Here is a 14,115-nt window from a genome sequence, read left to right on the forward strand (position 1 = left end):
GTTTCAATATTGTTTTGGTTTTGTCTCCTGCTGCCTATACATTCCAACTAGCCAAACTATGGTGCTTCCAGCTGGATTCTTCAGGCCATTGGTAGCTATTTTCTTCTTTCTGAAGAGTTGGTGATGGCTGGTTCTCTTATGATGCAGCTGATTCATCAAGCTGTTTTTCATTCTCTCCCAGCCCAGGCAGACTCCTTTCCTTAGAGTGATTCCAACACTCCAAGTGCTCTGATGCACTTAACATCGTGCTTTTACTTCAGATGTGCTTTGCACAGTTTTTCCTGCTGATCTTGGCCATCAGCTGACTTTTGTTGAAGAGACTACTTGCAGATCAGTGTGGAATTTCTGTTGGCAAGCATGGAGGGATAGATTGTGTTTCAAAGGTAGTTATAGATCTCAGAATCTTCCATTAGGAAATGGCCTCAATGTAAAAGAATTACATTACAAATGCAAATACTTAAGATCAGGGTTTCACTAACAAATGCCAAAAACTGACACGAATGGAATTAGAGGGCATCTAGTTTATCATTCAAGTCTTTCATCAAGGAGGTGCAGGGAAATAAGGTCTCCTGAAATGCTAATATGACTAAATTATTTTCTCTACATCAAGTAGATTCTTATCACAGTCTCATAACAGTTAAGTTCCTATGACTTCCCTTGACCATTCAATCATATTTAATGAATGTTTATCTGAGTGTGACTAAAAGAGACATATCACTCAGAATAAGAATGCTTTCCTGGTTAGTTCAAAACACTGTGAGATCAACACAAGTGTAGTCTATGTTGCTAATATGCTCCTGGGGTCAGTCCCCATTTACCAAGATAATTTATGCATCATTTCTATCCACATTGCTCCAGGCTCTCTTGACTAGACTGGCAGTGTCTCTGTGGCCTGTAGGATTGACCTCTCCTTGCCCTTGGTTGCTCCATTTCTGTTCATACGCTTCCAGAAACCGGTCATTTATTGTTTTACCAGTTAATATTCATCCCTCATTTTCACTGATTCTGGAATGCACACAGCCCATGACTAGGAATGTGGTTTAGTCATATGACGTGTGGCATCTGTATTATTGCTTTAGTGGTTATTTTCCCTGAAAAACACATAGCTTGGTTAAAGTGAAGAAGATTTGTCTGCCTTGCTCTTCACTGCTCTTTGGGTCAGGCTTTAGGAAAGACAGATCCTGCTTGCCTAACCTGACCTTCTCTTATGATAAGGTCTTTCACTTACTGGATGAGGGAAAGGTGGTGGATATTGTGCACCTTCAACAAGGCCAAATGCTGGATCCTGCACCTGTCTCATGACAACCCAAAGCTGCCTGGTGAGAAAGGGTTGGGTGTGCTGGTCACCAGCAGCTGTACATGAGCCAGGGTGTACCCAAGTGGCCAAGAGCCAAGTGGACGTCTGGCCTTTATCAGCAATAGTGTGCCAAGCAGAACCAGGGAGGTGGTCACCCCCCTGTACTTGGCACTGGTAGGGCTGCGCTCTAAATTCTATATTAAGTTTTGGGGCCCTCTCTACAAGAAAGATGTTGAGGAGCTGAGGCATGTCCACAGAAGGGCCACAAAGCTGATGAAAGGACAGGAGCAAAAGTCTTACAAGGAAGAGCTGAAGGAATTGGAGAAAAGGAGGCTCTGGGGAAACCTTATCTCTCTCTACAACTGCCTGAAACGAGGGTGTAGGGGCCAGGTGGGGGTCAGCCTCTTCTCCCAAGTAACAAGTGACAGGGCAAGGGAAAATGGCCTCAAGTTGTGCCAGGGGAGCTTTAGATTGGATACTAGGAAAAATATCTTCACCAAAAGGATCATGAAATATTGGAACAGACTGACCATGTTTGAGGCACCAAGGTATTTGAAAGTTGTGTAGGTGTGGCACTTGGGAACATGGTTTAGGGGTGGACTTGGTGCTGGGTTTATGGTTGAACTTGATGATCTTGATGGTCTTTTCCAACCTAAAAAAAATTTTCTAAATGCTTTTTTTCTAAACTCTACAGAGACTCTGCAATACTTTTTGCTATCCAGGCCATCACTGTACTTAAAAGTAAATTAGAGGAAAATTATCTGCCCTGTCAAGACAGGGTGGTGAGGACAGGGATTTTTTTTTTTTTAGATTTCAAGTGCGTCTCCTTTTCTTCATTCCTGCCTTTTTCTCTCTTCTAAAAAAATACATTATTCCTGTTTCTATTCTGCTAGAACTGTCCTTGATTTTAAAAGCTCTCTTGGTGGTTTTGATATGCTAGCTATAAAAAAGACATCTAAAGGGTCTTATCTCACAGCTACTACTGTTTTGGGATCCCATTTAAGCTTTCTAATTGCAGAAACTTCACTGACCATTTTAAGGCTTTAATAAAATCAAGACTCTTTGTCACTATAATTGACTACTTGTGAATAAACAATGGCGTTTATCTAACTGAAATCTGACCCAATTGAATATAATCTTGGTATAGAATTAAGTCTTGATATAGAATTGATGTAAAGTATAATTGAGAGATATGTAGATACAACTGTGGGAAAAAAAATGTTTAAATTATTGTAAATTTAAAATTAAATAGGTCTTCACTAATTTTGTTTTGGTAAATTCAGGTTTGAGACTGATTAAGAAATTTTTTATGGAAATCAAATTACCATATTTTAATTAAGTTCTGTAAGTCTTATTCTTAGACATGAATACTCAATAGAGATCAGGGACTGTAATTTCAATAATGCTTAATGGGTTTTGAAGAATCCATAATTTAAACAAATGTAGGTCGCTGTCAGTCAGAGATAATTATCATAAACTCTGTTACCAGCTTTTAGTAAGTGTCTTTATGAAGCCCATCAGAGGTATTTGAAGTGTGTTACCTTTTTTTCCTGGTTTGTGCTACATTCAGTCAATTCAGAGTTGCACATCCTCAGCAGTCTTTTGTAGTGAAAATAAACGAACTAGGATGTCTGGGAGACTAGAGGCAACTGCTGCCCTTTTCCCCATGAAGGTATTGCACTGCTAAAAATGCCAGAGAACTGAGTTTTCTAGAAGCCTTGCAGTCTTCTGGAACCTGGCAGAGCTGCCTTTGGAAAATTGTGACAGTTTCCTGGCTGAATGATTTTTCTTGATCAGTCTTTAGATAAAGGAAGGGAGGCAGATGTTTTCCATCAATTATACTTGTACGCTTCTTTCTGTAAAGGGAAGAGGCACGGAGCGTTGGCTTAAGGCTTTACATTCTGTGTGCAGACAACTGCAGATGCTCAAATCATCTGCTTAAACAAAGTGACGGTTTTGGTCTCTTGGCAACTCTAGTCACTAGAATTTCTCTAAAAAAAACAGGGTATGTTGGGGTCATACCAGAGAATCAGTAAGTACTTGTCTAGAGAAACTTTGAATATCAGTCTGCAATTACTGAGAGAAAATAAAGAGAGACAGAGAGACAGAGAGAGAAAGAGAGAGAGAGAGGGAGGGAAAGAGAGAGAGAGAGAGAGAGAGAGAAAGAGAAAGAAAGAAAGAAAGAAAGAAAGAAAGAAAGAAAGAAAGAAAGAAAGAAAGAAAGAAAGAAAGAAAGAAAGAAAGAGAAAGAAAAAGGAAGAAAGAAGTTTAGTATCACCCTACCCTATTTTTCAATGATCATTTATCTCATCATTTATCACAGTTATCCTTTATCTCATAGGTTTTCTTCAGGATTTAGTTCCTGAAGTAAAATCATTGTCTGCAAGGTTCTGTGTTTTCCTGATAAGTTAATTTCAGCCCTCATGATTGGACAGATGCCTGAAAATCTGCTGGGGATAAAAAATTTTATTTTGAGAATGAGAAGAGAAATAACAACCCAAAATGTACTAGTCCAGTGCTGGTGTTGTAATTTTGGGAAAAAGCCAGCTCTGAAAATATGATAGGCCTAACAGTAACAAGGGAGTATTAAAACTGTACATACCAAGGAAGGAAAAGGGAAAAGCCAATCCTCCCTTACCCCACCAAGAAGAAGCCAAAACACCAACTTGTAGCCTAAAGAGTTATTCTGTTGTGAAGTCATTCTCCGTTGCTACAAGTTAAATTTTTGCAGATGGATATACAAGATGCTTCTTACTTTATGTGCTGTTCCCCTGGAAAGCATAAAAATGAATGTTTAAAAAGAGTTTCTTCGTAGTTTTGAGTAAAGTATTTATGTTAGTGAGGTGTCCTGGTGTAATTCCAAACACAAAATTACATTTCCAGTCCAACATAGAGGAAAAAAATTGTAGAAGATTTATTTGGATCTAGTTACTGTTTATACCCTACCATGTATTTTGAGTGTGATTAACTGATTAATTTAACTTTACAGCTTCATATTTTCTACTAAGAAGCAAAAAATCAAACCAAAAACTTGTACACTTTTCTCCTATGGGACCTTCATATGGCTAATACAACTATAACTCTTGCATTTAAAGGAGAAAATACTTGCATTTTTTCCACTTACTTCATGCATGGTTTTACTACTGCAATTGTAGATGTTAATGCAAATGATAATGCTAAACTAGTGGAAAAACAGTCATGTTGGCAACCACTATTTTACATGACTGTTAGTTCACTTTTTTAAATGCATTGTGCTTCCAGGAGACAGCACCTATAAGGAATTTTTCAGCTGCATGCTATTAGCAAACTAAACAGTACTGTATTTTTATATTGCCATGTTCCATTACTGAATATGTGATTGCAAGACAATGCATTCTGATCTCCTCTTTTTCACTCTTTCCCCAGTGAAAAGGCAGAGTCTGAAGGTTCAGATCAATGCGACAGATGACACTGTTTGCATGCGATATCTTCGACCAAGCCAAAGCACCAAATTGGAAGGTTTTGTCCTGGGTTATGGAAGCAACTTATTTTCTAATCAGTACATTCCTTTGCCTTCAGAAGGAAAAAACTATATAACAGAACTTGGTAAGATGTATTTGCTTTGCATGCTGTTGTGGTAATGAATAATGGGAAGAGAATGAGGAGAATATGAACCTTTTGTTCACCTAGTTTTTTTTGTTTCATTGGGTTGTTGCTCAGGGTTTCTTTGTGTTTGTTTAAGATTGCTGTCAAGAATTTCATTGGAAAGTGGAATTAGCAGATCCTTCAAGGGGAACAACTAGTTCTTGTTGTATGGAAAAAATTGTTTATTGGTATTTATTTTGAGGATTTTTGTTTTACTGAGAGGCTGTACTAAACTTGAACACATCACAGATCAAATGGGATGGTTTGCCTAAAGATGCCGCTGTAAAGGAGAATACAAGGGAAAGGTACATGCTTTTAACACATAATAGATAAAGTAGTGAAACAGTCTTGAGAATTGTGTGGTTGATTCCTTTTGACAGAAACATTCATATCAAAATGATGCCTATTCTTGTAGGTATCTCCTTCAATATTACATTTTATAGATTAACCTCTAACTTCCATGTCAGATGTTACTGACAGAATTCCATGAGCTGTTTTATAGAAGAGATTAAACCATGTCAAGAATTCTATATCCTGTTATCTGGACTAGAGAAGGAAGAATAAATTTTTAAAACATTGATTTATCAGGATTTGGCCTTCTGAGAAATCTGTCAAATCCCTAAGGATTTTCCTATTGATTTCTTTAAGTTTTTCTAGCCTGAAATGAATACATTTACCCTCATCATTGTAATGCTGGTGATATTGGTGTAAAACAAGGGGAGAGGAAATTATGCATGAGGAGAGAAGTAATAATTACCATTTTTTTGATGTGGTCAGTTGAGGCCATTGTGGGTGTCTGCTCTGGGCTGAAAACTGCAGAATAAAAACTGAAAATATAAGATGTTAGACATAAAATAATTAAGATATTAGACACTGATAGGATCACTGTGGCAAAGGTTAACTTTCCTTTTCATGAGTTGGTACTCCTGGGATCTCTTTGTAATTCTATCACCAATCCAGTGTTTGACTTCATAACCATCACTTAAGCTGGATCTGACTTACCTAATTCATCCTACGTGTAACTTTTGAATCAGTTCACTAAGAATGATGTACAGGATTTTATATAGTATACTGTGCATTAGGCATAACAATGCCTGCTGCAGGAGTAGTGAGGATTAATATTTTTCAGGTACTCTGAGATCTTAGGGAAGAGCAAAAAAAAGTACGTAACATCCTGTAAGATCATTTGCACTTTCTATTTAACAGAAGCTTTTATACCTCATGTTTTGCAAAACTGATAACTGGAAGCTCAAGGCCACTTGGAATTTCAAGTGTATTGATATTTTTCAGCTTTAACCATAGCAGCTAATGTCTGGAAGCTAGGCACCTTCCTTCAGTTCTGCAGCACATCAGAGCACAGACCACATGCATATCTGTTTGCTGTAGGGTGTCTGGAGAGGGAAAAGCACAAATGTTGAGGAATACTCTTGCTTTATGATTATTTCAAAGGAGAATAACATCAAAATTTTATCTCCCTCATGCTAATAGAAGTTGTCTGTTTCCTTGTGACAATAAATCTATTCTTGTGACTTCTGAACATCCAGTAACTAAACATGAAAAATGCAACATATTATGGACAGCAAGGCAAGCATTTCTAACCTTCGAAAATCTTCATCTTTGAAAAGACAGGAGTAAAAGAAGTTATCAGAAATATGTTCTTCAAGTTGCAAACATTTTTTTAAGGCAATTACCAGTACATTTATTGGAGCTGTTGCTTTTAGTTGAGAGATTTAGGGTAAGATTGTATGCCTTGGGGACTTGTTTATTGGAAGCAGAGAGAGCATAATATTTCCCATTTCACAAATATGAAACACAACATTAAACTGCAGCTTTGACTGTGCTTTCCAAATGTGTACAGAACACGAGCTAAAGCAATAAACATCAGTTGTGCTTTTGGCTCTGCTTTAGAGTGACTTGTGTGGCAGAAATGAAGACAGAGATGATTGCTGCACACTCCCTCCTCCCCACCATACTTAGGGAGCAGTTTCTGGCAGAAGCTGGAAGAATTGTAGAATAGTTCTTAATTCTAGGAACAATGATTAATTTTTATTGTGGCAGCCAGAGACCTCAGATCCAGCATACACTTTATATTGATTTTAGAAAAAGCAAGGTGTTCTAGGGGGACAATAAAAATACTCTCAAGAAATATGCCAAATATAGAAACCCCCTAGATCCTATTGCTGAAAAATCTCAGATTATCTTTGTACTCCTGGTACACCTCATATGTGATGAAGTTGGCCTAGTATGTTACCTTCTTGTTAAAACAATGTACATTAAATTTCACACTCAAGGTTGTCTGTTCCATGTTCTAGATATTCTAGTGATCCAAGCACCCCTGCACACTCTGAAAATGATCTTCAGTGTGTTCCACACATTTTTTCCACAGTCAAAACAGCTAGGTTTATACAAAAAACATTCATTTTTGCCCTGAGAACTCCTTTTTGCTCCTCTCATGCTTTGACTTACCTGAATTTTACAGAAAGCCAGTGAGTTTACAGGCTTCCCTGAACAGTGGTAGGTGAGGCTTTTATTGAACAGGATGTGGAGGAAGTGGTTCCCAAATATGAAAATTCATTGCGGTTTTTTTAGACCAAGACTAACACAATTTAATGCTTCCTCCTTTCTTGTTAGTTTTACTGGTTCATCAAAAGAGAAACCTTTCCCAGTCAAATTAGGGGCAATGATCCCAACCTTAAATTGGTTTGTAGCTGAAAGGTAAAGATTAGAAATGGACATTTAAGGGCATTTATTTGTTACTCTTTAAAAGATATATTTTTCTAATGCATTAAGGAATAGTGCTGGGGAATGTAATCCCCTGGGAGAGAGATTAGCTCCAGGAGAATGGAAGATCCATGAAAGTGGATCTTGTTCTGATAGTATTAAAATTGTTTATTCTGTGAAAATTTTTAAGGAAAAATCAAACAAATAAACAATAATCTGTAGACCCTACTCAAAAAACCCTGAACAAACAAACAAGCAAACAAAAAACCCCACAAAAACTCAAAAAGCATTAATTTAGGTGTTAGGCCAGTGCAAGAAAACACACAGTCTTCACATATAAGTCATTATTATTCCCTTCCTAAAATGCATCAGTCCTTTAAATATAATTTCTCCTTTCTAACAAAGAGTATAGGCCTACAAGGTAGACTGAAGTGCCTTGCAGACATTTTCACATTTCCTTGCTATAGCTCTGCATCCCTGGTTTTGTTAGTGGAGCGGCATAATCTGTGTTCTGTTTGGGATAACTGTCCCCAGTTGGAACTGGAATATGGAAGATGACACAATATACACAACATATACTTTATTATAACATATAATATAAAATATATATTTCTGAGGCTCACAACTACCATATTTCCAACCCAGCCATTTTAGATTAATATGAAATTTACTGTCAGCATTTCTGCTGGGTCACACACCTCTTATGAGCCTGTTAACAGAAAGCTTGAAGCTAGCAGATGTATTAATTTATAAAATTACTTGCCTATAGATGGACATATTTTGAAAGAAATTATTAAGGGCGTGACATTTCCTAGGATTTTCAGGAGAGATACATGGCTTTGTACAATGTGTGACATTCACCTACATTTCATCCATTAAAATATTCAGCACCTCACTACAGAAATTCTTATCTTAAAATATCTGTTTTCCCTTTGTTTTGCAAGTTGTGTAGCCACTGAGGCAGCAATTGCTTAACCTTATCAATTAATTGGGATCTGCCTGCAGAGGGCACATGCAAAGAGAAAAAGATTCTGTTGGATTTCCTGAACTTGTAATGAGTTTCTGCTGGCAAAAAAGTCTTGGGCAGCTTTATGCACCAGTAGATAGATCTGAATCATACTGAAATGTCAACGACAAGGCAGCAGCAAAGTTTGTTTCCAAGAATTATGCCTCTGTTTCAGGACACCAGATGTGGTTTGTGCTGAGTGTACTTTATGTACTCACATGACAGTAAACAATATTATTTTTGGTCATGAAAGCTATTCAGATACTGTCAAAAGACATCAAGATGTCAATTCAGCTAGACTAATAAAAAGGTGAATGGACCCATCCAAAAGCCCTGGGCTTGACTTAAATCTTTATCTTAATTCTTTCAGCCTTCCTGACTTGTAAAGAAAGAGTATTTGCTTAAGAAATTTGTGTTAGTCTTTTCTTGCTGAAGAAATTTGTGTTAGTCTTTTCTAACTTGCCTAGGAAAATTGCAGGCCAGCCTCCTAGAAATTGTTGATACTGTTGGTGAAACGCAAAAAAATTGGGTGGAGACAGGAAAGTTTTGTAAGAATGAGCAGCAATTACTTAATAGAGTGAACAAAATTATTTTCCCTTTCAGTTTCTAAAACCAGCTCAAACTTGGGCAATGCTTTTGCTTTTCCTTTTCTTGTACAAGGTTGTACAGTGTAAGAAGGGAATGTATTGGTAATCCTGCTTTATAACAACGCTATTAGGTGATCGGTGAATTTTGTGTTTATGTGTATATATGAGAGAGTTCTAGTACCACCTTGAGCACATTTTAAAAAATGTAATTCAGGGATCTGTGCTAGAGCAGTGCTTAGCTAAAAGATCTTGCCGTGCAGTTTCCTATAGCTAATCAATTACCAGAAACTGGCAGTTGTATTAGCTACATGCTTTTCAAGACGCCAAGTAACGTGAATATTAATTCAGCATTATGTTGCCTCCTGCTAGCTCACCAGAAAGCAGGTTCCTCATTCCTAATGCTAGCTGAGCCTAGTGGAAGGGAGGACCTGGAGGAAGTCAGCAGATGACCGTTCCTCTACACAAGTGCATTGATCAGCTGGGGTTCATTCATGCCAGCCCCTTTGCCCCACTTCTCGGTCGTTTCCCATGCTGGTTACACTACAACACTTCCCATCCTCCCCTTCCCCAACTTTGCCATTAACAACATCCTATGGTGAGTCTTTAGCAATCCATAAATACAGTTTAAGGACTTGCAGCCTCAAGCCAAAAATACTTTGTTTTGATTACTGAATCCAGTGGTCCATGAATTCTAATGATACATTTGTAACACTAGAATTTAAGATTATTCTAAGTTCATCAGTCAGTTCATTCTTACATTGTTTTGCTTTCAAGTGCATGTTGGCTGGGCCCTGAATAGTGTGCTTGAGGAAAAGCAGGATTTCCTAGCTTTTTGTGATGCATGTTAGTTATCTGCTGCCACTGATTTATTAGTCTAGCTAATGGCATGTGTAAGTGTTCTCCTACGTTAATGTGATATGTCAGTGGCAGGTATTTTTGTTACATTGTGGTTGTCTTCATAAACTGTTAAGGTTGGTAATAGGAGTTTTTTTCTTTTAATAGTTTCATTTATTGGTATAATAGCCCATGCTTGGGGAATTACACCACTAAAAATTAGGCCTGGATTTACCAAGGAGCACTTTTTTGGTACACGTGGGTGTTTTCCTAGAGTATTTTGTGGCTGAAGAATTGAAGGTGGTCACTATTTGGACTTTATTTCTGATCCAAAAGGAGTTCTTAGCCAAGATATTTGTTGTTCTAGCCTTGATAAAGGGGGTTAGACAGTTATAGATTCAAACAAGTGATCCTAGAGTAGCAGCCCACCAAGAATGCGTGAGGCATCAAGGCGCAGCTAAGGTTTTCATAGCAAATTTGCAAATGTATTTCAACCTGAAGTTGTTAAAGCTTGCACTGTTTTGTAGGGATCTTTCATTTGTAAGATTGTGGGCACTCACAAATGAGAGACAGACAGATCTATATTTTGTATCTTTATCATGTATATCTCTGTTGTATACTGATTAGTGTTGAAATTATTTTTGGAGGAAGATGGTGGACTCATGTATCTGTGTCCAGATGTTTCAACATGGATCCTAGTTTTGTAACTATCCTTTTCTTACTAAATACAGTTCAAAGAAAATAAGAAATATTCAGTTGCAAACAGGCTTGTCTGTACTCTGTGGTGTAGTTTGCATTTACATGAAGTTCTAATTTTATTTTTCAAACAAGCTTCTCTTTTAAAGTATATTTTCATGTAAATAGTTGGTCTATTCTGTGAATCATAATTACATCCAGTCAAACATCCATGCTTTTAAGAGTGACTGTCACATTTTCCTACCTACCTCCTATTTCTGCAATTTATCTCTTAAGCATTAAATGAATTACTGCAAAGTAAGTTATGGTTTTATTGAAGTTCTGGTATTCTGCAGAATTTTCATTTTCTTCTGCTGTGTTACTTACCTCTTCCCAGGATTCCTGCTTCTTATAGACATGGATCTGTGGAATGGATTATGAATATATAGGTATCATAAAAGAACACAGTTTATCATGAAATGTTTCCTGTAACTTGATAGAATTTAATACATGGGTGAGGCAATGTTTTAACACCCTGAAAATGAATTGAGTCATAGTAGCATCAGATGATTTCAGCATTGTGATGATGATTGATAGTCATATTTCTCAGCAAGAGTGAATCAGTGTGGAAACTCAGTAGTCTTCTGACCTTACTAAAAGAAATGTTGAATTGCAGCAAAAGACTAAGAAAGAACTCCCATTTCTAATGAGTCAGGGCTCATTTTATGATATTGAAAAATCTCTCTGCATTTTTAAATTTCAGGTGCCTTGGATATAGAATGTATAGTTGCCCAGAATAAAAGCATTTCAAGGCATGTGTCCTCCAGTCCATGCATAATGCTTTGACAGTGCGCATCAAACCAATTAATTTAACTTAAATTACAGTTGCTCTACTCTTAACATCTATATAGGAGCATGGGTGGTTCTGCTCAGGAATCATGGAATCATATTTCTAAATTAAGATATATCTTAAGTACAGAACAGAAATTTAGTGTTTTGTCCCAGGTATTGAATGGATTTTCTTAAGAATTTCATTTTCTGATTTCAGTTATAATGATCATAATATTGTTTTAAGTTCAGTGGTTCTAAAGAAGTAGAACTTTTAAACCTGCCTCTTCTCTAACAGCCTCTTCTCTCTCAACATCTAGTCTTAGGATGTTTTCCTAAATACTTTCTTTTGTAGGCTGTATTTCGGTCAGAAGGGTCATGAATTCTTTGGAAAATGAGAATGTGTTGTATTCTTTATTAATGCAACATTTTTTAAATTCACAAAAATAAAGCCTAATGAACAGCATATAACACAAAATATTTCCACAAAGAACACTTTGTTGCAGAACATAAACACCTTCTAGAACTAATGAATCCTGAAAACTGCCAGGTCTTGTAGCTGAGATGTTCAGTGAGGCATTTGTTTATGCCATTTGTCTTTGTTTATTTCCATATTTTATTTAGCAGCTGATCTATTTCTATACTGCTATACAAGTCATTTCAGATTACAGTCAGAATTAAGTTTTCCATTTATGGAGCAGGGAAAAACTGTTTCAAAATATTTTAATAACTTTCTTTCACAATCCTTGGACATTGTACTGATAAACCCATAAATTTTTAGAGTTTTGAAGACTGGTTTTGTAGTTCTCGAACTTTCAAGGTCATGCTTTAAAATAATCCTGTTGAATACTTGGTGAGAGTTATAACAGTCTCATAAGTGGACATAAATGCAGAGCAGAAAACTGTTTAAAATAGGTGGAAACCAAATTATTTTAAAGGTTTCCTTATTTCTAGTTTTCAGTCTCAATATAAATAATGTCCAAGTTGTTACAAGCGTCCCACACTTGTGTACCTCTTTAAATATTAAAAAACCTTTTTTTGTAAAAGAAGATGTATTTGCACTTTGGGGTGCCTTTTTTTAACTAATTCTTTTTTTCCACACTGCTTTGAACAGCTGATTCAATGCTTACCTTGGTTATTGGGTGCAGATGAAACCCATTTAAAAAGACTGATTAAACAATTGAAGTACATCCATAGTATGGCTTTCCAGTGATTTAGGTGCACTGAGTCAGTGGAGTTAAATTAGTGTGGTTTTCCCCACACTGGCAGAACCTTTTCAGTAGTACAGCAAGCTTTGGAATTTTTTTGGTATTGCTTTCCCTTTCTCTCTCTTTACTAATCTGTACTAATTGCTTTTTCATTCATTTGCAGATGCAGAGCCACGGTATTTGGTTTCAGTAAGACCAGCACGTGTTTCAAGTAACAAGAAATCTTGTTCAGGTATTTTAATATTACTGCATCTCTTTCCTAAAATATTTGAAAGAAAACAGAACCTTTTGCTGGGTTTCTCTGAAAATATCATTCTACTTGTAGGCATCTGACTGGGATGTACAAATTCCTTATGTGGAAAGGTAAAATGTAGGACAGTGTTTCCTAGTCAGTAGCCACACATAGTGTTCAAAATATGAAGATATACCTAACAATTTTTTGCATAAAATTCTTACAAATGAGAATTGAAATTTAGAATCCTAATTTCTAATGTTTAAAGACATTATTCTTCCCAAACTACAACTAAGGATTCTTTCATCCACAGACATGTTAATGCTCTTTGTTTCTCATTAGAAAATGGTAGCACATGTCTGTCTGTCTGTCTCTGTATCAATACTACTACTAAGTTTGCTGATGCAAGAGGTTACAGAAAGAGTGATATTTCCAGCTGAATCTGTACCCAGCAGAGTAGAAACCTGAATTTCATTCTCGTCTGTTTCAAAGTCTTTCTATATGACCTTAATCATATCATTAATATTGTTAGTTCTGAATTCCTTCCTTTAATATGGAGATTTCGTTCAGGATGACTAGACTGTTGGAAAAAATAAACTGATGACCTAACCTTGGAAGCACTTAAGGTCAGGTTGGAGAGGGCTCTGAGACACCTGATCCAGTTAAGGATGTCCCTGCTCATGGCAGGGGACTTGGACTAGAAGGTCCTTAAAGGTTCCTTCCCAACCCAAATTATTCTATGATCTTTAGATTTTTAAGTTTCTTTTCCTAACTTCTTTTAATGCTTGGATAAATCTTTTCTTGCCCTTGGCCAGGTATAAAACAGTATGTCTGGAAAGATTTTGGAAAGTGCATCTTTCAGATGCAACATATATATGTTGGGTTTTAGTGTAGGTTTTGTAGCAACATATTCACCATCAACATAAAGTAAAAACCAACATGGTTAACATTTCTAAATGTACACACATGTATTGATTAAAAATACAGATCAGAATGTCACTGGGGATGGTTAAGTGAAGAGATAACAGGGCTCAAAAGGCATAATAAGAAAGTTAGTCAAATCTGCTTCACAACAGTGAGAAAAAAACCCTTTAGATCAGTGG

At 36.7% G+C, this 14,115-nt stretch overlaps 1 protein-coding gene across 1 annotated transcript in view; it reads left to right on the forward strand.

Moving 5' to 3' along the window:
* ABI3BP (ABI family member 3 binding protein) overlaps window positions 1-14,115 on the forward strand; it is a 176,271-nt gene that overhangs the window by 54,533 nt on the left and 107,623 nt on the right. The window contains exons 2-3 of the mRNA XM_066175185.1: window positions 4,703-4,882; window positions 12,944-13,012. Of these exons, the coding sequence (XP_066031282.1) occupies window positions 4,703-4,882; window positions 12,944-13,012 (249 nt within the window). The remainder of the gene's footprint in view (window positions 1-4,702; window positions 4,883-12,943; window positions 13,013-14,115) is intronic.

This window comes from Chamaea fasciata, unplaced genomic scaffold (assembly GCF_029207755.1).
Source record: "Chamaea fasciata isolate MVZ Bird 193981 ecotype frontalis unplaced genomic scaffold, bChaFas1.0.hap1 SCAF_2, whole genome shotgun sequence".
In the NCBI taxonomy this organism is placed as follows: Eukaryota; Metazoa; Chordata; class Aves; order Passeriformes; family Sylviidae; genus Chamaea; species Chamaea fasciata.